We start from the raw sequence: 22,732 nt of genomic DNA, 5'->3' as shown, positions 1-22,732 counted from the left end.
TTGGATTCCAGTATAGCTCTTCTCTTGAGATAACTGGCAAAAGCCCTGGAGGTAGCTTCTTTTCACTCTTTAAGAGTATGCTGATTACAGACATTTTCAGCATGAAAAAGTCATCTGTCATATACTACAGAAAGTAAAAGTATGAACTATTTTATTTATTTATTTATTTATTTATTTATTTATTTGCCAGTTCTGGGCTTGAGCTCAGGGCCTGAGCACTGTCCTTGGACTTTCTCAAGGCTAGAGCTCTACCACTTGAGCCTCAGCACCACGTCCAGCTTTTTTCTATGTATGTGGTACCGAGGAATCGAACCCGGGTCTTCATGCATGCTAGGCAAGCACTTTAACCACTAGGCCAAACTCCCGGCCCCATGAACTATTTTAATATTAAGTATAAACCTATAATCTCACCCAATCACAGGTTAAAAATGCATTAGAGGGGCTAGAAGTGTTGCCTAGTGGTAGTGTACTTTGCTGGCATGCATGAATCCCTGGGTTCAGTTCCTCAGTACCTACTAACAGGGAAAATGCTGGAAGCAGTCATGTGGCTCAAGTCGTAGAATATTAGTCTTGAGCAAAGAAGCTCAGGGACAGTGACCAGACCCCAAGTTTAAGCCCTAGGACTGGAAAATAAAATATAACTGAATTCTGTGACCATGATGATAAAAAAAAACATCTCACCAAGGATGACAGATTAAACATTGGTGATATCAAGAAGCCATGTTTCTAGTTTTCCTTGCCTCTTTTTTGGTTTCCTATTATTTGAGAAAAACCCTATTTGGAGTTTCATTGAAGAAGCATTGTACTCATTATTTATTCAATTGTAACCCCTTTGAATAACTAATTAAAATAATATACAAAATAGAAAAACTCTATTTTGAGCAAAAATACTTTCTTCAAAAGTTTTATTTCTTGGGCCGGGAGTTTGGCCTAGTGGTAGAGTGCTTGCCTAGCCTGCACGAAGACCTGGGTTCAATTCCTTGATACCAGATACATAGTTCAAGTGGCAGAGTGCTAGCTTTGAGGAAAAAGCCCAAGGACAGTACTCAGGCCCTGAGTTCAAGCCCCAGGACTGGCACACAAAAAAGTTTTATTTCCTAAATTTGCATATATTGATACCTTAGTCGTTATGTAAGCCACTAGAGATCTATTGAAGGTCTTTGCACTTGTATTTCATTGGAGTCCCATGCATTATAATAAGGAAACTAGTCATTTATACAATTTCCAATTCTCTTTTTAACTCACTCATGGCCTATAAATCAATCTACTATTTGTACATCCAAGTAATAGCCCCCAGTGCAATGTACCAGTAACATAGTAAACTGTATTTTTTTCATTTTTATCTTTGCATTGTGACCTAGAAAGGCTAAGGATTTTGGCTGGACTTTAACTTTCTCTGTACTTGGTATGGTGTACTTCTAACATTCTGAAGGTCGAGACAGGAGGACTGGCAGTTCTATTCCAGTCTTGGCTGCAGAGTAAGACCCTATCTCCAACAACAACAACCTTTTCTGGGCAAAATTTCCATGTCAAGAAAGATGTGATTGAAGATAGTATTTAAACAAATTCTGTGTTTTTTTAACTGATTCTGTTAAAGGTTATTAAATCCTCTAAAAACATCTTATTATAAGGCAAATATAATGGCCCTCTCATTCCTGTAATTCTAGCTGCTCAGGAGGCTGAGATGTGAGGATTGCATTTTGAAACCAGCCGGGGCAGGAAAGTCCGTAAGACTGTTTGTGTGTGTGTGTGTGTGTGTGTGTGTGTGTGTGTGTGTGTGTGTGTGTGTGTGTGTTGGTCGTGGGACTTGAACTCTGGGCCTGGGCACTGTCTCTGAGCATTTCAGCTCAAGGCTAGAGCACTACTCCTTGAGCTAAAGCACCACTTCTGATTATCTGGTGGTTAATTGGAGATAAGAGTCTCATGGACTCCCGTGCTCAGGCTGGTTTTGACTCAGGATCCTCAGATCTCTGCCTCCAAGTTGCTAGGATTACTGGTGTGAGCCACTGTCACATTAGGCTCTTAGCTGCAATAAACTACTCAGAAAAACAGGAAGTGTTGCTGCTAGCCTTGAACACAACACTTAGGTTGAGTTCAAGCCCAGGACTGGCAAAAAAAAAAGAAGGTGACTAATACAATTTGTTGTAAGGCACATTAAGAAATCAACCCTTCTGTTCATTATAAACCAAATGTAGGATGGAGCTTTTAGACTTCCTGTTTTAATTCTTTGGGTGTATCACATAAATACTTTATGTTCGTAAAGAAAATGATTGGCATTAAATTTCTTTTTGTCTTGTCACCATCAACAAGCAATAGGAATATAAATGCTAGCATAAAAAGAGGACAGAATCAAGTGAATTGGAAAGGGGTCTTTAACGTGTTTGAGTTAGTAGGCATTCTCATGTTTATGTCTGTGCAACTCTGCTGTTTATTTTATGCCAAACAATCTATGCAATGTCTTCTTGATATTGACTACTTCTGGCCCATTAATGCAATTGAACAATCTTTTTAGTGCCTTACAAACACTATAGAAAAGGTCTATGTTTTCGTGAGTGTGTGTGTACCAGTACAAAAGTCAGCTCGAGCACTGTCCCTTAACTTTACTCAAGGCTAGTGGTTAATTGGAGATGCAAGTCTCAGGGCTTTCTTGCCTGATTTGGCTTTAAATCATGATCCTCAGATCTCTCAGCCTTCTGAGAGGCATGAGCCATCAGGCATGAGCCATCAGTGCCTGGTTTTTCTTTTCTCTTTTTTTTCTTCCCTTCTTCTCTGTTTTCTCCTCTCCCTTCCTTCGTTTCCCTCTTTCTAAAGGCAAACTAGAGCAAAGAAACCCTTACTGAGAGTGATGCTCTTACACTAACCCTGCCACTTATGTGCTATGGCTGAATTCCTTGGCCTATTTTTTGGTTCATGGGGCTTGAACTCTTCAGCTCAAGGCTATCACCTTACCCCTTGAGCCATAGCCCCACTTCCCTTCTTGGCCTTTTCTCTCATTAAAATTGAAGGGTCTATATGAGAAGAACTTTGACTTATAGTTTAGTAAAATGGCAATTTCACTTGTTTAGCAACGCACATTTCCCTGGATCCTTACATTTAGGATCATCACAGGATGTTATACAATGTTCTTTACAGAGTTAAGTGATATTCACATTATTTAATATCTGTTTCACAGAGAGACCTCTCTCCCCCAAGGCTGGCAAAGGATTTGAAACGGCTCCACTTACCAAGAATTATTATACTGTGGTGAGTGTTTATTTACTTATTTATTTTGTTGGTAGTAGGGCTTGAACTCTGGGTCTGGGTGTGGTGAGTGTTTAGATGCTAAACAAAAATTTCTTTTTTAAAATGAATGATCAAATATACTTTATTAAGGATAAAATGTAGAAAACAATATTAGTGATATCCATGATAGGTTCCTGTAAAGTTGTATGTAAAGAGAAACTTATTAAATATATGCTTTGTTTTTCTGTGGAATCAAGCACTACTCTGTAGTTAATTTTTTCTCTCCAGTGCCTTCCAAATGTTAACACAGTTAATATCACCTTATCAATAATAAACTAGCTTCTAATGATTGTATATAAGCTGTGTGTATGTGTGTGTGTGTGTGTGTGTGTGTGTGTGTGTTGTTCAGGTGATTGGGAAGTATTTTAATGAATTTCTTTAAATTTTAATCCTTGATTATATTGCCAGATTCAAAATAACTGAGGGCTTCCTGCTGTCCCCACAAAGAAATGAACAGCAGACTGTAATTTTTAGGTATAATTATAAGTATCTTGACCAGATAATCCCTGTAGCCATCAAAACACCAGACTGAACAGTGCTGAATTTATTTGCATGTCAGAATTTCCCATGTCAGCCAATCTAGTCAACACCCACCCCCATTTATATTTGGAGCCTAGGGGAAAAAAAACTGTCCTGGGGCCTGCTGCATGCTTGAACAAAAACCTCAGTTTCTCTGGCAGCATCAGTTCCACTTTATCAAGGATCCAGTGGTAGTTGGTGCACAGGACTTGCGTACCAGTGGCGGCATTTTGGCTGCCTACTGGTGGTGGACAGCTTGTGGGAGTGTTGCAGTTTCCTCCTCCACAGCTGGCAATGAAAGGTAACTCATCAAATCTCGAATATATTGAGGTGACACAAAGGGAAAGACTGGATAAAACTGTATTACAAATGGATTTGCATTATAATGGAACTCTTCAACATTGTCATTTGTTTTTTCCACATATATATGCTGGGTATGGCGGTAGCAGGACTTGAACTCAGTGTCTGTCTGTCTGTCTGTCTGTCTGTCTGTCTCTGCTCTTTTTGCTCCTGGCTGGCACAATCCTACTTGAGACATGTTTGCAGTCAGGCTTTTTTTCTTGGTTAATTGGAAATAAGAGTTTCAACTTTTCTGCTTGGGCTACTTTTCAACATTGAATCTCACATCTCAGGTTGCTGAATAGTAGTCCTTTTTTTTTCGCCAGTCCTGGGTTTTAAACTCGGGGCCTAGGCACTGTCCTTAGGCTTTCTCAAGGCTAGCACTCTACCACGTGAGCCAAAGCACCACTTTCAGCTTTTTCTGTTCATGTGGTACTGAGGAATCAAACCTAGGGCTTCATGCATGTAAGATAAGAACTCTACAAGTAGGCCACACTCTCAGCTCCTTAATAGCACTTTTTTTTGGTCTGTCATGAGGCTTGAACTCAGGGCCTGGGCACTGTCCCTGAGCTCATCAGCTCAAGGCTAGTGCTCTACCACTTGCGCTACAGCACCGCTTCCCGTTTTCAGGTGGTTAATTGGAGATAAGAGTCTCATGGACTTTTCCTTCTTGGACTGGGTTTAAACCGTGATCCTCAGATCTCAGCCTCCTGAGTAGGTAGGATTACAGGTGTGAGCCACCAGCACTGGGCTCCCTGAATAGCATTCTTAAGGACGCCTGGAAGTTTTATATCTACTCTACTGACAAATCCAAAGGTATCATAAAGATTCAGAGCAAGGCCTATAAGGCAGCAGTGAAAGTGAAATTGTTTGATATGCAGGTACTATGGTGAAATCCAAAAGTTAGACCTAGCTTTAGCAGATTTTTAAAGACAAATCCCCAACTTCCTGTAATATGGTAAATATTGAGTGATTGTGCTCTGTGATTTTACTTTAGAACTAATCAATACATTCTATCCTCTGGAATATTATCAACTCTTTTTTTTTGCCAGTCCTGGGGATTGATCTTAGGGCCTGAGCACTGTCCTTGGACTTTTCCTGAAAACTAGTGTTCTACCACTTGAGCCACAGCACCACTTCTGGCTTTTTCTATGTATGCGGTACTGAGGAATCGAACCCGGATCTTTGTGCATGCTAGGCAAGCACTCTACCACTAGGCTAAACTCCTGGCCTCTATTTTTGAGGAGAACCCAAAGGAAAGACTGTCCTTTGGCATGGACAGTGGAATAGAATGTCTCTGGCTTGAACACAGCTCAGTCAGACTCTATTAGCTATAAATAGGGGATGTGTAGTACTCAAAATAAAGTTCCTGTTTGAAAAAGAAATCATATCATTTTCCTTAATGTATGCTCTGCTTTTTTTCATGTCTCCTTTCCAGACTTAGCCCAGTCACTAATGAAAAGGTCAAGTCATCATTATCTCTAAGTTGCCTTGTCTTATAGCCTCATTATCTTCCTCACACCCCTATGGAAATACAGCTTCAGCTTTTAACCAGGGTTTTGTGCATGGTAGCAGTGCACATTCATTTCATTTCACTTTGTGCATGGGTAATCTATACAGCTAGAGAAATGTCATTTGGTTTCAAAAAATTGAATTTCGTTCTTCAGTGAACTTGTTCCGTAATGATAACACAAGCAATAGGCAGTAAGAAAAGTCAAGAAGGAACTTTATAGGTAATGTGGGCAATAATTACAGAAGAACTATTTTGTCAGAATGTTTTTAAATATTTGGGTTAAAATCCTTGATCCAGTAGAGTTAAGCAACCTTTTATCTTCCTTTCTGGGAACTCATTTTAGCCTTCAGGTAAATGCAGTTAAGTTTTTAAATGAATGTGCTCTGGTACTTTACTAATCGATTTATCATTAAGGAAAGGATGAAGTTGAATGATGGATGAAACTGTTGCCGTGACTTTTTCTCCACTGAGATCGGGCATACCATCAACTTCTCTTTGGATCTCTCTGTGTGTATCCGAGCCTGAAAATGTTGCGGATTTGGTAGTGGAGCTCAGTGGTTGACACTTGTCTCACATGTCTCAGGCCCTGGGTTCTCTCCCTAGCCCTGCAAAGAAATATTGCTGGGATTATTGAAGGCAGAATAACTTATGTGATTCTTACATGCTTTATATAAATCTTATATATGCTATTTATAAACTCTGCATATACTACTTTTTGTATGGCACACATATTTGTTTTTTGCGAGTCTTGGGGCTTGAACTCAGGGCCAGAGCACTACTGTCCTTGGGGTTTTCTCAAGGCTAGATCTCTACCACTTGAGCCACAGCATCACTTCGGGCTTCTTCTGTATATATGGTACTGGGGAATCGAACCTGGGTCTTTGTGCATGGATCTTAGGCAAGCACTAACACTAGGCCAAACTCCCAGCCCCTATGGCACACATCTTTTAGAATTTTTTTTTATTGTAAGGGTGATGTACAGAGGGGTTACACTTATATAACTAAGTCAATGAATACATTTTTTTTGACGATTGTGGGGTTTGAACTGTGGGCCTGAGTATTGTCCCTGAGCTCTTCAGCTCAAGGCTACCGCCCTACACCTTGAGCCACAGAATCACTTTGGGTTTTCTAGTGGTTAATTGGAGATAAGAGTCTTACGGACTTTAGTGCCCAGGCTGGGGCTGTCTTTCAACTGCGATCCTCAGATCTCAGCCCCTTGAGTAGCCAGGATTATAGGTGTGAGCCACCATGTTTGGATAATTTTTTTTATAGGTCATGGGGCTTGAACTCAGCCTGGACGCTGTCCCTGAGCTCTTCAGCTCAGGGCTGCCAACCTACCCTTGAGCCAAGCCCCACTTCTAGTTTTGTAGAAGTTAATTGGAGATAAGAGTCTCAGGTCCTTTTGTGCCCAGGCTGGCTTTGAATCTTGATCCTCAGATCTCAGCCTCTTGAATAGCTAGGATTACAGATGTGAGCCACCCGCGCTCCCCCTCCCCTGCCCGGCTACATTTCTTTTTAAACAGTATTATCCCCGCCTTCATTTTCTCCCACTCCCCTCCCTACTCCCCTCCCTGCCATGTTGTAAACTTCATTTCCAACATAGTGTCCAGTAAGTATCACTGTTGCATTGGTTCACCCTCCATCCCATTGTTTCTGTTATTTCCCCTTTCCTTCCCCAAATCAAATATGCTTATATACATGACAAGGGGTATAGCAACAAAGTACAGTGACAACAGGGAATAAACCATAGGAGAATAAGGAAATAACTGAAAACAGCACACTAAAAAGCCCTCCTTTCCATTTCTTGAAGTTCATTTTGATAAGCATCATTTATATGTCATATGCCCATAGCTTATTTTGATAAGCATCATTTTATATGGTAATACACACATAGCTTATTGAACCATTGTGATCCTTTGCTAAGAATGTCCTAGATATTCTAGTTATTTCAAATGAAGGAAATTATAAGGCTATTTTTTTAGGTTTGGCTTGCTTTGCTTAATATAATTTTTCTAAGTTTTTTTTCATTTCCTTATGAGTGGGTCAATGTCATTATTTCTGATGGAAGCATAGAATTCCATTGTGTATATATACCACATTTTAAAAATTGTATTTCATTGTTGGGGTAATGTATAGAGGGGTTACAGTTACAGTCATCAGGTAGTGGGTGCATTGCTTCTCAAACATTGATAACCCTTTTCATGTTTTTGTTCCCTTTCCCTCCCCACACCCCCTCCCAGTCATCTTGTTCTCCCTTTCCCTTCTGTGTCTCCAATAAACAAATAAATGTACACAATGTACCAGCTTGCACAGTCAGATACAGTAACCACATGAGATTAACCATAAGAGCAAAAAAGAGAAAAGAAATAACTGCAGATAGTGCATTAAGAACAACAATTACAAAGATAAACCTCCTTTATCCATATACTAGAGTTCATTTTGTTTAGTCTCATCTTATATGACCATATGTACATAGCTTTTGAGCTATTGTGATCCTCTGCTTGCAGAGTCCTGGACGTGTACTACTTATTACAATTGAGGGAAGCCATGGAGCCTATCTATGTTCCTTTGGGTCTGGCTTACTTCACTTAATATGAGTTTTTCTTTACAAATGGGGTGATATTATTCTTTCTGATGGCAGCATAGAATTCCATTGTGTACAAGTACCATATGTTCTTGACCCACTCATCTACTGAGGGGTATCTGGGTTGATTTCATATCTTAGGTATGGTAAACAATTTTGCAATGAACATTGTTGTGCTAGTGGATTTAGTATATCCTTGTTTCTGGACATCTGGGTAAATGCCAAGGAGTGGAATTGCTGGGTCAGAGGGGTCTATGTTTAGTCTTTTGAGGAACCGCCATACTGCTTTCCATAGTGGTTGAACGAGTTTACACTCCCACCAACCGTGTAGTAGTGATCTCTTCTGGCCACATCCACGCCAACATCTTTTATTATTAGATTTCTTGATCATGGCCATTCCAACTGGAGTGAGGTGGAATCTCAAAGTTGTTTTGATTTGCATTTCTTTTATGGCCAGGTATGTTGAGCATTTCTTCATATGTCTATAGGCTAACTTTTATTTTTTAAAAGAATTTATTAACATAGATTTTTACATCATATTTCAAATTATAGGCCATTTTTATTTCCTTACCAGCAAAGTTTCTCTTTACGTCTTTAGCCCACCTTTTCTTTTTCTTTTATGAACTTAATTTTTTTTTTGCCAGTCCTGGGCTTAAGCTCAAGGCCTGAGCACTGTCCTTGGACTTTCTCAAGGCTAGAGCTCTACCACTTGAGCCTCTGCACCACTTCCGGTTTTTTCTATATGTGTTACCGAGGATTTGAACCCGGGTCTTCATGCATGCTAGGCAAGCACTTTAACCACTAGGCCAAACTCCCGGCCCCATGATCTTAAATTTTATTAAATATTCTTGTTTTGGTCTTTCAGTGACTGATGAACTCTTAAACTCAAGCCATCAGGTATGCATTTAAAAGTTAGATAGTATAGATGGGCATGGTGGCTCACACCTATAATCCTACTACTCAGGAGGCTGAGATCTGAGGATCCAGGTTCAAAGCCATTCCAGGCACTAAAGTTCATGAGGCTCTTATCTCCAATTTACCGCTAGAAAACTGGAAGTGGTGCTGTGGCTCAAGGGGTAGGGTGGTAGCCTTGAGCTGAAGAACTCAGGGACAACAGAGTTCAAGCCCCACGTCTAACCAAAAAAAAGTTATATAATGTGCACTGTCCAGAAAAATGGGGCAGTCTAGAAATTCAGCCAGTAGAAATTGACAGAGGGCAATACCCCTTCACAAAAAAAAAAATCTTGCCGCTTTAATGAACTATGAATCCATTGACCACAATAATGGCTTCTCTCTTCTGCTGAAGTTAGCTTTGAAGATGCATAGATGAGAATTGGACTGCCAGTGTGTCCGTTAAGACACTGATGACTTAGCCCACCTTTTCATGGGATGGTTGTTTCTTTGAGGATTTGTTTTGGAGAGATTCAATTTTTTGAGCTGTAGATGTATTTTAGATATGAGGCCCTCTCTCTTATTTTTATTAGTACATATTAATGACAGTACATATGTATGTGCTATTCACATACATGCATATAATATACTTTGGTCAATTTCATACCACCTCACTGTTTATCTTTCCCCTTATAAAACAATTTTTAATGGTTTTTGTTGTTTAGTTTTCATACTCATGTTGTACTTCTTTTATGTCTGTAAGAGTCTGTATAGGGAATTTTATATTCTCAGTCAATTGCTTCTCTCCACTGGCATTCTTTGCCCATTGAAACTTGGTGTTGTGTGCCAGGAAAAGTTAAAATAAGGAACAGAGAAGAAATGTGTAGAGCTTCATGCACAGGCAGTATTTGGTTCATGTTCTACCTGGGCTTGGGAGCACAGGACAGAGATGATTGCACCAGCCACATAACAGAGACTAACTAGTATGAAGGCGTAAGGAAGAGCATTCCCGAACTGAAGTTGAAAAGCACTGAGAGAGCTTGTTAAAACTGCAGACATCTTGGTGCCACAGCTAACTTGGTACATCACAATCTCTGGCCATAGATGCAAAGAAACATTCTAAACAAGTCTCTTTGACCCTTCTCGATGATTCTTCATCATTATATAAGTGATTTTAGTGCTCACATAAATATGTATGTGTGCATATATGTGCATGTGCTGATCCTGGGTCTTGAACCCAGGGCCTGGGTGCTGTCGCTGAGCTCTTTTGCTCTACTACTTTGAGACACAGTGCCACTTCCAGTTTTCTGGTGGCTAATTGGAGATAAGAGTCTCATGGATTTTCCTGTTCCAACTGGCTTCAAACTGTTTCCCATATCTCAGTCTCCTAGGTGTGTGCCACTGGTGCTTGGCTGTTCACTGTCACTTTTATCCCACCAGTTTCAAAGGCCTTACAGAGCTATCCATTGATTCTCTTCTCTATTTTTCCCTATTATTTTTCATCTATCCTTTCTCTTAACTCCTGGAGTTGATGGGTCTAGGTGCTAATAATGAGAAGTAGTGCTGCTTGTTTTGTAAAAGCAAACAACCTGGGGACACAATATCAAATATTGCCCTTAAAGATGACACATATTTCCCCAGACATATATGTCAAATATAAGACATACACAGTAATAATTCAGTTTCAGAGACATTTCCCATTGTTAACTCATTTTACAGGCACCATAATTATCTCAGAATTTCTACAATGTAGTTTCGCTTTGATTCCCTGAGGCCATTGTAGTCTCCTTTTATTACCAGCCATTTCAAAATATCTCTATTTGGAGATATTACTTATGCATTTTAACCTCTTAAAACAATTTCTTCACATTTCTATGACTGTTCCCCATTGGGAAACAAAGTTATAAAGATGAACCCACTGGCAAGCCTTTACAGGAACTGTAGGAAATTTATTTTACTGGAAAATCCATAGCTAGAATGGAGGCACAAAGGATTTCTACTTTTTTTTCCCTATGGCTTCTTGCCATCCTTTCTCTTCAGAACTCAGGCAGAGGTTAATTGAGCAAAAGGAAGCTCCGTTGTCCTGGCGTAGAGAGTTGGGCGGGGGGGAAGGCCGAGTCTGAATGCAGTCCATTTGACTAAGTTCCACTGGACTTCATGTCAATCCATTGCACTGCTGTGAAGTTGATTGGCCTGCCAACCCCCTTTCCCTCTGACTCACCACTGAAGCCTTCTGTTTGGGAACACATAGCCGCCTCTGTCTGATTCCCTTCTGATGCTTCTACATTAGGTGGCCTGTGGCCTGAAAAAGAGTCAGTATCCATTCATCAGTTGTTCTTTTGAGGCAGAAGAAAGCAATAAAAGTCCAAGGGAACTTGGGAAAGAATCTCAAGCATTCACCTTGGTGAGCAGTTCTGTTAATCAACGCACAGCAATGGCTCTTTTTAGCATATTCCCATTTAGGTGGGGTTTGGAGGACCTCAGTTGATGACAAAACTTGTGAATCATCTTTTGCCATTATAATTTTATGAAATAAACATTCTGTTACATTTTTTTTTTTTGGCGTGGGGCTTGAACTTGGCCTGGGCGCTGTCCCTGAGCTCTTCAGCTCAAGGCTAGTGCTCTACCCCTGAGCCACAGTGCCACTTTTGATTTCTTGGTGGTTAATTAGAGATGAGAGTCTCACAGACTTAGCCAGGTACAGTGGCTCACGCCTGTAATCCTAGCTACTCAGGAGGCTGAGATCTGAGGATCCAGGTTTGAAGCCAGACCAGGCACTAAAATGTGAGACTCATCTCCAATTAGTAACTAGAAAAGGGGAAGTGGGGCTGTGGCTCAAGGGGTAGGGTGATAGCCATGAGTCTGAGAGCTCAGGGATAGTGCCCAGGCCCAGAGTTCAAGCCTTACAATCGACAGAAAAAAGTTCCACATGCCAGTGTGTCATTTTGTTTTACTTTGCGTTATTTGTTGTTTATTTTCTTTGATGTGGGATTTCACTATGTGACCTGGGTTGGCCTTGACTTTATTTATTCATTTATGTAGCCTTTTGTGGGGCTTGAACTCCAACTCCAGGCCTGGGTACTGTCCCTGAGCTCTTTTGCTCAAGGCTAGCACTTTACCACATTGAGCCACAGTGCTAATTCCAGTCTTTTAGAGGTTAGTTGCTGGTAAGTTTCATTGACTTAACTTACTATGCTGGCTTTGAACCTCTGTCTTTAGTTCTTAACCTCCTGAATAGCTTGGATTACAGGTTTGAGCCACTGGTTCCCGGCTTAGTCTTGAAGGGGTGTGTGTGTGTGTGTGTGTGTGTGTGTGTGTGTGTGTGTGTGTGTGTGTGTGTGTGATGGTTCTGGTGATTGAACTTAGGCTTGCACACTGTCCCTTAGGTTTTGTTTGTGTGTGTGTGTGTGTGTGTGTGTGTGTGTGTGTGTGTGTATCATGGGGCTTGAACTCTGGGCCTGTGTACTGTCCCTGAGCTTTTCAGCTCAAGGCTACTACCTTGCCCCTGGACTTACACATTGTCCCTAAGCTCTTTAGGGATACTGCCTTACCCCTTGAGCCACAGCGCCACCTCAGATTTTCTAGTGATTTATTGGAGATAAGAGTCTCATGTTCTTTAGTGCCCCAGTTGACTTTGAATTATGATCCTCTGATTTCAGCCTCTTGAGTTGATAGATTACAGGTGTGAGCTACTGTGCCCAGCTTTTTGTCCCTTAGCTTTTGAACTCAAGGCTGGTATTCTGCCACTTGAGCTATATCTCTGCTTCTGGGTTTTTTTTTCCAGCCCTGGGCTTGAGCTCAGGGCCTGAGCATTGTCCTTGGACTTTCTCAAGGCTAGAGCTCTACCACTTGAGCCTCAGCACCACTTCTGGCTTTTTTTTTCTATGTATGTGGTACCGAGGAATTGAACCCGGGTCTTCATGCATGCTAGGCAAACACTCTACCACTAGGCCAAACTCCCGGCCACTGCTTCTTGTTTTTTGCTGGTTAGTTGTAGATAAGAGTCTCATGGACTTTCCTGCCTGGGCTCACTTTGAAAAGTGATCCTCAGATCTCAGCCTCTGGAGTAACTAGAATTACATTTGCCTAGCTGGCCTTTAACTATTGAGCTCCTGTCTTGACCTCTTTGCACATCCAGCTGACAGTATTAAAAAGAAGTAGAAATCATAAGCTGTTTCAATGCAGAGAGGGAGATTGCATTTTATGAACCATGGAATTAATGTTGAATTGTTTTATAATCACATTTTATTATGAAAATAATATCTGTAATCTTTCTAATAAAAACTTCCCTTTGGGAATAGAGATGGATCTCAGTGGTGGACTGCTTGCTTAGCATGCACCAGGCCCTGGGTTTTATCTCCGATACTCCCTCACACACCCTCAAACAATGACTTTTCTCTTTTCTTCTCTATGTCTATAATTCAGGTGGAACAATAGTTATAGACAACAGTACGTAAAGGGATGGTAAGAATGTGATATGACTCATTATCAAACATGGTCTTAAAAAAAGTACAAATAGGTGCTAGGAGTTTAGCCTAGCGGTAGATTGCTTGCCTAGCATGCGCGAAGAACCGGGTTCGATACCTCAGTCGGTACCACATAGATAGAAATAAGAAGCTGGAAATGGTGCTGTGGCTCAAGTGGTAGAGCTCTAACCTTGAGAAAGTCCAAGGACAGTGTTCAGGCCCTGAGCTCAAACCCAGGACTGGCAAAAAAAAAAAGTACAGATAAAAAAGTATTAGAAGATTTTATTCCATATTGAATTTGAGGGAAGGTACACCACCATACTTTTTAAAAAAAATTCTTTATTGTTTAGAGGTGATACACAGAGACATTGTCTTTACATACGTCAGGTAGTAAGTACATTTCCTTCCTTTTGTATAGTGTCCTCTGTTCCCTCATTCTCTCCCATTGCTTCCCTCCCATTTCTGCCCAGGAAATATGTGGTTTCACTTTCATCGATGTCCAGTGCAGCCAGTGGGCTCCGCTGCTGCATGTTTTTAAACCTGTTTCCCACTATTCTATGCCCTCCCACACCTTCCCTCAGAGGTACATGCAACACCGTATTTTTTGAGGTCATAATGCAAAGTATATAGGTAACTGATTCAGTGTTTTCAATAAAACAGTCTGCAGTTTGTTAAGCATGACATTTGAAATATGATGTAAAAACACAGTGTTAATGAAATCTTTTAATAAAAAAACAATCTGCATGAGTCTTGCTACCTAATAAAATATACTACCCATGAATCTGAGGGCAATTCTCTCCATTTCTATGAATAAACAGCAATAACATGGCTGAGCATGATGTAAGTCATTAAGTTGAATTATTGTAGTAAGCAATAGCTCAGTTAAGGTAATGATGATGATGATGATGATGATGATGATGATGATGATGTTGATGATAGGCAAACTTGAGCTTCAGATATTACATGACACTGGATAATGACTAGGAAACAGAAAAGTCAGAGGAGTTTTTATTAACAGATATGCAGTCTGCTTTGACTTAAAAATTGCTTTACTGAGATATAATTCAAATACCATAAAATAAATCATTTCACTGTTTTCTTAAATAAGTTAACACTTACGCCATGATCACCATTCTATACTCTTATGTTTTCTTTTGTTGGTCATGTTGCATTAACTTGGGGGCCTGGGCACTTTCCGTGAGCACTGTTTTTTATTGTAATGTATAGAGGGGTTATAGTTATATTTGCCAGATAGTAGGTGCATTGCTTCTCACAATTTGTCCCTAAGCATTTTTGCTGGAGTCTAGAGCTCTACCACTTTGAGCCATAGCACTACTTCCACTTTCTGGTGGTTAATTGGAGATTAAAGTCTCATGGACTTTCATAATTAGGCTGGTTTGGAATTTTGATTCTCTTGGTCTCCTGATAATTACACGCATGAGCCACTGGTGCCTGGCTTTCTACTCTAATTTTATATAATTTTTGTTATTTCACTATGAAATCTCAGTAGAAATCCCTGTTTCTTTCATGCTCTGTTAACTATTTCCTTTCTGTTTCTTGCATGTTGTCTGTTCTGGAAGTTTCATATCAATGAAATTCTATAATAATTGGCATTTTATGTGGTGCTTCTTTCACTTAGCATAATAATTACAAAGTTCATCCATTTGCTCATCCATTTCCTTTTTATGGCTGAATAACATTCCATTATATGTATTTTACCACTTAGCAGTTATTGGACCATTCAATAATGTTACTGTCCATTAACATGCAATTTTTTTTGCCCTTGAACTCAGGGCCTGAGCACTATCGTTGGACTTTCTCAGGGCTAGCGCTCTACCACTTGAGCGAGGGGACCACTTTTGGCTTTTCCTGTGTATGTGGTACTGAGGAATTGAACCCAGGGCTTCCTGCATGCTATGCAAGCATTTTGCCACTAGGCTATTCTTCCCGCCCTATATTTGACTTTATTTTTTTTTTGCCAGTCCTGGGCTTGAGCTCAGGGACTGAGCTCTGACCTTGGGATTTCTCAAGGCTCCATCTCTACCACTTGAGCCTCAGCACCACTTCCGGCTTTTTCCTATGTGTATGGTACCAAGGAATCGAACTTGGGGTCTTCGTGCATGCTAGGCAAGCACTCTACCACTAGGCCAAACTCCCAGCCCTATATTTGAGTTTTTGATGACTGTATGTAGCTAAAGGTTTGTGAATTTTACTGATCTTTACTAAGAATTAAATTTCCTCACTTTTTCTTATTTTTCTACGCTCTATATCATCAAATTCTAGTTCTTTTTACCCCTTTCTTGTATTTAATCTTCTTTTTCTAGTTTATTGAGATGAAAGTTAAAGTTAATAGTTAAATTGATTAACAGTAATTAATAGTTAAAGTTGTAACAGACTATTTTTAGAGCAGTTTTAGATTCACAGCAAAACTGATTAGAAAGGCTGGGAGCATGGCCTAGTGGTAGCATGCTTGCCTAGCATGCACAAAGTCCTGAGTTTGATTCCTTGATGTCACATACATAGAAAAACCCTGACGTGGTGCTGTGGCTCAAGTGGTAGAGCTATAGCCTTGAGAAAGCCTAAGGACAGTGCCTGGGCCCTGAGTTCAAGCCCTAAGACTGGCAAAAAAAAAGTGAGTAGAAAGTATAGGTAATTTCCTACCACCATAATGCACAATTTCTCCTACTATAAGCATCGAACAACCCAGTGGTTATATTTGCTACAACTAATGGACAACAATAACTTGTCATTATCATCCATAGGCCATAGTTTACCACAGTCCACTTTTGGTTTGTAAAATATATAGGTTGTAGAATCTATAGATAAATGTACATGATATGTATAGTGGCACTTAGCCACAATCATGGTATCATATGGAATAGTTTCACTACCATAAAAAATTCTTTCTGTTTTATCTCTTCATTCTACTAATATTTTCAGAGTCTTCCTATGACTTTTTTTGCCAGTCCTGGGCTTGAACTCAGGGCCTGAGCACTGTTCTTGGGCTTTCCTCAAGGTTAGTGTTCTACCCTGAGCCACCGCACCATTTCTGGCTTTTTCTATGTAAGTGGTACTGAGGAATCGAACCCAGGTCTTCGTGCATGCTAGGCAGGCACTCTACCACTAGGCCAAACTCCCAGCCCCTTCCTATGACTTTTTATAAGTGTCATCTAGTTGGAATTAGACATTTTGTAGGCTTTTCCTTTTGGTTTTGATAATGGGACTTTGACTCGGAGCACAATGTCCCTTAAGTGGTTTTTTTCCCCCCTAATCCAGGGGTTGAACTCAGGGACTGGGTACTGTCCCTGAGCTTCTTTTGTTCAAGGCCAGCACTCTACCACTTGAGACACAGTGCCACTTCTGGCTTTTTCTGTCTATGTGTACTGAGGAATCAAACCAGGGCTTTATGCATGCTAGGCAAGCACTCTACCACTAAGCTACATACCCAGCCAACACACTCCATTTTATAAAGCAGTAGTATTGACTTAAGCCATTCCACTTTGAGTGTAAGTACCAAAATACAATGACTTCATATCTTATTTGTTAATTTTTTTGTGCCAGTCCTCAGGTTTGAACTTAGGGCCTGGGTGCTGTCCCTTAGCTTTTTTGCTCAAGGCTGGTGCTCTATCAGTGCTCTATCTAGAGCCACAGCTCTAGTTCCTACTCATTGGTGGTTAGAGATTTTCCTGTTGGAGTTGGCTTCAAACTTTGATCTTCACACCTCATCCGCCTGAGTAGCTAGGATTATTGATGTGAGCCACCAGCACCCAGCTACATCTTGCTTACACAAGTAAGCAACTACCATCTGGACAGATGGATAAATAATTTAATTAACAAACACAGGAATGTATAGGAATATCCCACCTATATCAGAAAAGCAATACACTTGAAGTTCTCCAAAATATCAGGCTCAGTGGTTGATGCATCTCCTTACCTGAGTCATGGAAAAGGAAGGACATGGAAGTCTGGGATGAGTTAGCATACACTGTCCTGTCATACACCTCCTCCCTCTGTATGCAGCAAGAATTGACAGACAACTCCTGACTCTGTCCCTGGAACTTCAGTTCAGCGAATTCACTTCTTTGATGGGCTTGTTTACCATCCATCTGTATCCATTAAGCCCCAAAGTCATTTCTTCACTTAAACTTTGTGCCTGAAATCAAAATACTCAGCATTTTGAGCTAGCATTGTGTCTCAGAGGACTTTAGATTTTGACATCCAGGATCTGTGTGGCTGGATTTATTACTTATTTGGCCACCAACAGGGCCTCCCCTGCTACAGGCAAAGCCTCCTAGAACTCTTTGACCACTGCTTTAACCCTTTGAAAAGCATTATATAATCTCTATATTATTGTGAAGTATAATGTGTGATCTGAGACTAAATATTACCAATTCAGGTTGGACTAACAGAACGCGTGTTGCTGGTTGCTGACAGCATGGGGGGTGGTGGAATATATTTGATTTTTCAGGAACCATGTAAGCAGGAAGATTGTACAGTGGAATGTTTGAAATATTGTTCACCTCCCAACTGTGAATTCAATATTCTGCTTCTTCACTCTGTGAGTGAATTTTTTTCTCTAGTATAGTTTGAACTCAGGGCTTTATATTTAGGACCTTTCTACATGAGCCATATCTCTAGCCCCTTTGATTTCTTTTTCGTGGGTCATGGGACTTGAACACAGCCTGGGTACTGTCCCTAAGCTCTTCACCTCAAGGCTAATGCCCTATCCTTGAGCCAAGCCTCATTCCTCTCCTCTCTCTGTGCATACTGGTACTAGAGCTTTAACTCAAAGCCTGTGTCTTTCCTTTGGCATTTCAAGTCTGGTGCTTTACGAGTTGAGTTATAACTCCACTTCTGGCATTTTCCTGAATAATTAGAGATAAGAGCCTCACAGGCTTTCCTAACTTGGATGACTTCAATCCCACAATCCTCTGATTTCAGCCTCCTGAAGTAGCTAGGATTATACACATAACCCACCAGTACCTGGCTTCCATAAGTTTTGTTTTGTATTTCATTTTATTTCATCTTGAAATACTTTTCTAGCATCCTGTGTTCTATTTGGCCTTTTTATAGGGAAATATCACTGGATTAAATTCCAAAGTGCATCAGGACTTTCAGACCTTTAGATTTACCGTTTTATTTTTAATTCATTTAAACAATTGAGGACAGGGTCTCACTATGTACTGCAGGCTGGCCTCAAATCTGTGATTCTCCTGCCTCAGTGTTTTAAGTGCTAGATATAGCTTTACAGAATAGTTTCTGAGAAATAAAGGAATTGAAAGTAGACATAAGTGTCTGGGAGTAGTGGCTATAATTTCGTTATTAGCTTTGGAAGCTACCCTGTGGATTTTGGCCCATGGCTACAAGTCGGATGATATTGCCCTTCAGGTAATATTTGACAATATCTGGATACATTTTTGGTTGTTGTAACTGAACAGTGTGAATGAATGCAGCTGGAATCTAGTGGAAAGAGAATATGGATGCTGCTAAACATGCCATAATTCACAGGACATTCCCCTGTGACAAAAGTCATCTCTCTAGTATGAACCATCAAGTCTGATGCTATTGAGAAACACTGTTTGAACCTCTGAACTTGGTCAAACTGTTTCCCACCCACCAGTATCTGCCTGGGTAGTATCTCACTACCTAGTCACAATGGTCTCTGACACAGCTCACATGTCATAATCTGACATGTCATGATCTGTTGAGCCTTAAAACCAAAGTAACCTGCCAAGTGGTGGCAGAGTCAAGACAACCACCCTCCGGACCAGCTGTTTCCCAGTAAGACCAGTTCCTCGGTCTTCCACTTGTCCCAGCAAAACATTGATCATCATGCATTGCCTTGTGAGTACAGCCAGCCTTTGATATTGACAAAGAATCAGTACTAGGACTCCAGTGACTAGTAAAATCCGGGACTGACCTTATGTAAGGAGAAGGAAGTGGCACAGAAAATAGGCATACTGTTTTATATGTGTACTGTTTTATATATGCATACTGGGTTTTTTTGTTGTTGTCGTTGGTGGTCGTGGGATTTGAACTCTGGGCCTGGGTATTGTCCCTGAGCTCTTCAGCTCAAGGGTACTGCTCTACCCCTGGATCTACAGGGCTACTTCCAGTTTTCTAGTGGTTAATTGGAGATGAGTCTCACGGACTTTTGTGCCCAGGCTGGCTTTGAACTGCGATCCTCAGATCTCAGCCTCCCGAGTAGTTAGGATTACAGGTATGAGCCACCATGCCTGGCATGCTTACTGTTTTATATAAACATATATATATATATTTACCTATAGTAATTAACAAATAACAAATGAACAGTTGCTGAACTGTTTTATTTAGGGAATAATGGCAAGAAAAAATTATATATATATATATCTTCAATGCAAATGTAATTCTATTTATTTAAATTTCTAGTTTTAATAATACTTTTTCTTAGTCAATGAAGCTGAAGATTTCTGTCTTACAAAATCTTGTCAAAGAACCAGCTTTGATTTTATTTAGGTTTTGTTGCTTAAGATCACAATCCCTACTTTTAACTGACAAATCAAATTGTATATCATTATCATGTACAATATGTTTTTAATTGTAAAATGGCTACCTTGAATTAATTAGTATATATTTTATTTCATGTACTTCTCATTTTTGTGATAAGAACACTTAAAAATCTACTCAGTAATTATTTTTTCTGTATATGTGGTACCAAAGAATCAAACCTGGGTCTTTGTGCATGCTAGGCAAGCACTCTACCACTAGGCCAAACTCCTGGTCCCTGTTCTCAGTAATTTTGAAGACATTGTAATTAACTATAGTTCTATAGTTATCATGTTATACATTCTTTGAGCTTATTCCTCCTCATTGAAATTTGTATTCTTTTTTTTTTACCAGGCCTGGGCTTGGGCTCAGGGTTTGAACACTGTCCCTGGATTTTCTCAAGGCTAGGGCTCTACCACTTGAGCCACAGCACCACTTCTGGCTTTTTGCTATGTATGTGGTACCGAGGAATCGAACCCGGGTCCTCGTGTATGCTAGGCAAGCACTCTACCACTAGGCCAAACTCCCAGCCCCATGTATTCTTTTTTTTTTGTATTTGTCAGTCCTGGTCTTTGAACTCAGGGACTGGACGTTGTCCCTGAGCTCTTCAGATCAAGACTACTCCCCCTACTCTGAGGCTCTGAGGCTCTAGGCTACCTCCCTACTCCGTGAGTCACAGTGTCATTTCTAGTTTTCTTGAGGTTAACTGGAGATAAGAGTCTGACAGATTTTATTGATGGGGGTGGGGGGGTTGGCTTTGAACCATACTTTCAGTTCTTGCTTTTTGCTGGTAATCAGAGATAAGAGGCTTCTAAATTTGTCTGCCTGGGATGACTTTAATCTCAGATCTCACCTTCCTGAGTAGTTAGGATTATAGATGGGAACCACTAACCATTGGAACCAATGTATTTTTGTTTTTTTACAAATTTACTTTATTGTTATTATAGAGTTTATGTTCAGAAGGATTACAATTACATGAGTCAAGTAATGAGTATATTTCCTTTTGTAAGTGTCTTCTGTTCCCTCATTTTCTCCCAGTCCCTCCCACTAATGTAATTTTTAAAAGCTGTTTTCAACCTGAGGTTGGTTGGATCTTGAGAATATGGACACAGAAACAAAGAAATATGTTTTAATCAATCCTGGAGACTTGAATTCAGAGCCTAAGCACTGTCCCTTATGTTTTTCACTCAAGGCTACCTCTCTACCACTTGAAACACAGCTTCACTCAGCTTTTTGTTATTGGTTGTGGGGCTTGAATTCAAGGCCTGGGTGCTGTCCTTGAGTTCTTTCACTCAAGGCTAGCATTCTACCGTTTTGAGCCACAGCACCACTTCTGGCTTTCTGGTGGTTAATTGCATATAAGATTCTCATGAACTTTCTTGCCCAGGTTGGCTTTCAATTGCTATCCTCATATCTCAGCCTCCTGAGTTGTTAGGATTATAGGCATGAGCACCAGTACTCAACAAACAACTTCCAGCTTTTTGCTAGTTAATTGGACATAAGAATTGGGTGGCATTTCTTACCTGGGCTGTTTTTTTTTGCCAGTCCTGGAGCTTGAACTCAGGGCCTGGGCACTGTCCTTGGACTTTCTCAAGGCTTGAGCCCTACCACTTAGCCACAGCAACACTTCTGGCCTTTTCTATGTATGTGGTAGTAAGGAATCGAACCCTGGTCTTCATAGATGCTAGGCAAGCACTCTACCATTAGGCCAAACTCCTCGCCTTGGGTTGGCTTTTAACTGCAATCCTTAGATCTCAGTTTCCTTGGTAGCTAGAATTACAGGCCTAAGTCACTTGGGCCTGGCTGAACCCATCCAATATGAAGCCACAGATTCATTAAGTCAACTGTGATGTCTGGGATTTGGGGACACTCATGGGCTTTTCCTGACAATAATTCGTCATCCTTTTATGGCATAAGGAAACTCTATGGGAAACATAGCAATTGGCTCTGAGTATTTTTAATATGATTTTTATTGTTATTATTAGGGTATTTTGCAGAGGTTACCATTTCAAAATTCAGTTTATGCATACATTTCTCTTTTGCACAATGTTACCCATTTCTTTGCTCCTGCCTACATAGTTCATTGTCCAAAAATATATACTGAATACCACAATTACATTTGTTTACCTTTCCTCTCTCCCTTTTTGTGCCCCCTTCCCTCCCCTAAGATGCATAAAAAGCAAACAATAAACAGAAGAGTACACACAGCTAAAACAATAACTGGCTCTTCATAATTTTGACTGAGTGACAACATATAAAAAAATACTTGCTCAAAATGTTAACTTCATCGCGAGCAATGGCTCACACCTGTAATCCTAGCTACACAGGAGGCTGAGATATGAGGATTATGGTTCAAAGCCAGCCCGGGCACTAAAGAACGTGAGACTCTTATGTCCAATTAACCAGCAGAAAACTGGAGGTGGTGCTACGGATCAAGGGGTAGGGCGGTAGCCTTGAGCTGAAGAGCTCAGGGATGGTGCCCAGGCTCAGAGTTCAAGACCCATGACCAACAACAACAAAAAATATTAACTTGGCCATATCTAACGGCTTGAAATAAAGGCTTATATGCCTGTATACCAGGCTGGGAAATGGGACATGACCCTACAATTTTTG

At 40.4% G+C, this 22,732-nt stretch overlaps 1 protein-coding gene across 4 annotated transcripts in view; it reads left to right on the top strand.

Moving 5' to 3' along the window:
• Arhgef6 (Rac/Cdc42 guanine nucleotide exchange factor 6) overlaps positions 1 to 22,732 on the top strand; it is a 129,283-nt gene that overhangs the window by 51,469 nt on the left and 55,082 nt on the right. For 3 of the 4 annotated variants that reach the window (XR_016533839.1, XM_090326543.1, XM_090326542.1), the window contains one exon: positions 3,173 to 3,243. Coding sequence is in view for 3 of the 4 variants with exons in the window: in XM_090326543.1 (XP_090182669.1) it covers positions 3,173 to 3,243 (71 nt within the window). In the remaining variant the exon portion in view is untranslated. Of the gene's footprint in view, positions 1 to 3,172; positions 3,244 to 19,335; positions 19,439 to 22,732 lie in introns of those variants that run through there. The other variant, XM_090326541.1, reaches the window with a different exon arrangement.

The sequence above is a fragment of the Megascapheus bottae genome, chromosome X (genome assembly GCF_031878675.1).
Source record: "Megascapheus bottae isolate mThoBot1 chromosome X, mThoBot2.hap1, whole genome shotgun sequence".
Classification (NCBI taxonomy): domain Eukaryota; kingdom Metazoa; phylum Chordata; class Mammalia; order Rodentia; family Geomyidae; genus Megascapheus; species Megascapheus bottae.
The sequence above is the reverse complement of the archived record's forward strand: the minus strand, read 5'-3'. Positions and strand labels throughout refer to the sequence as shown.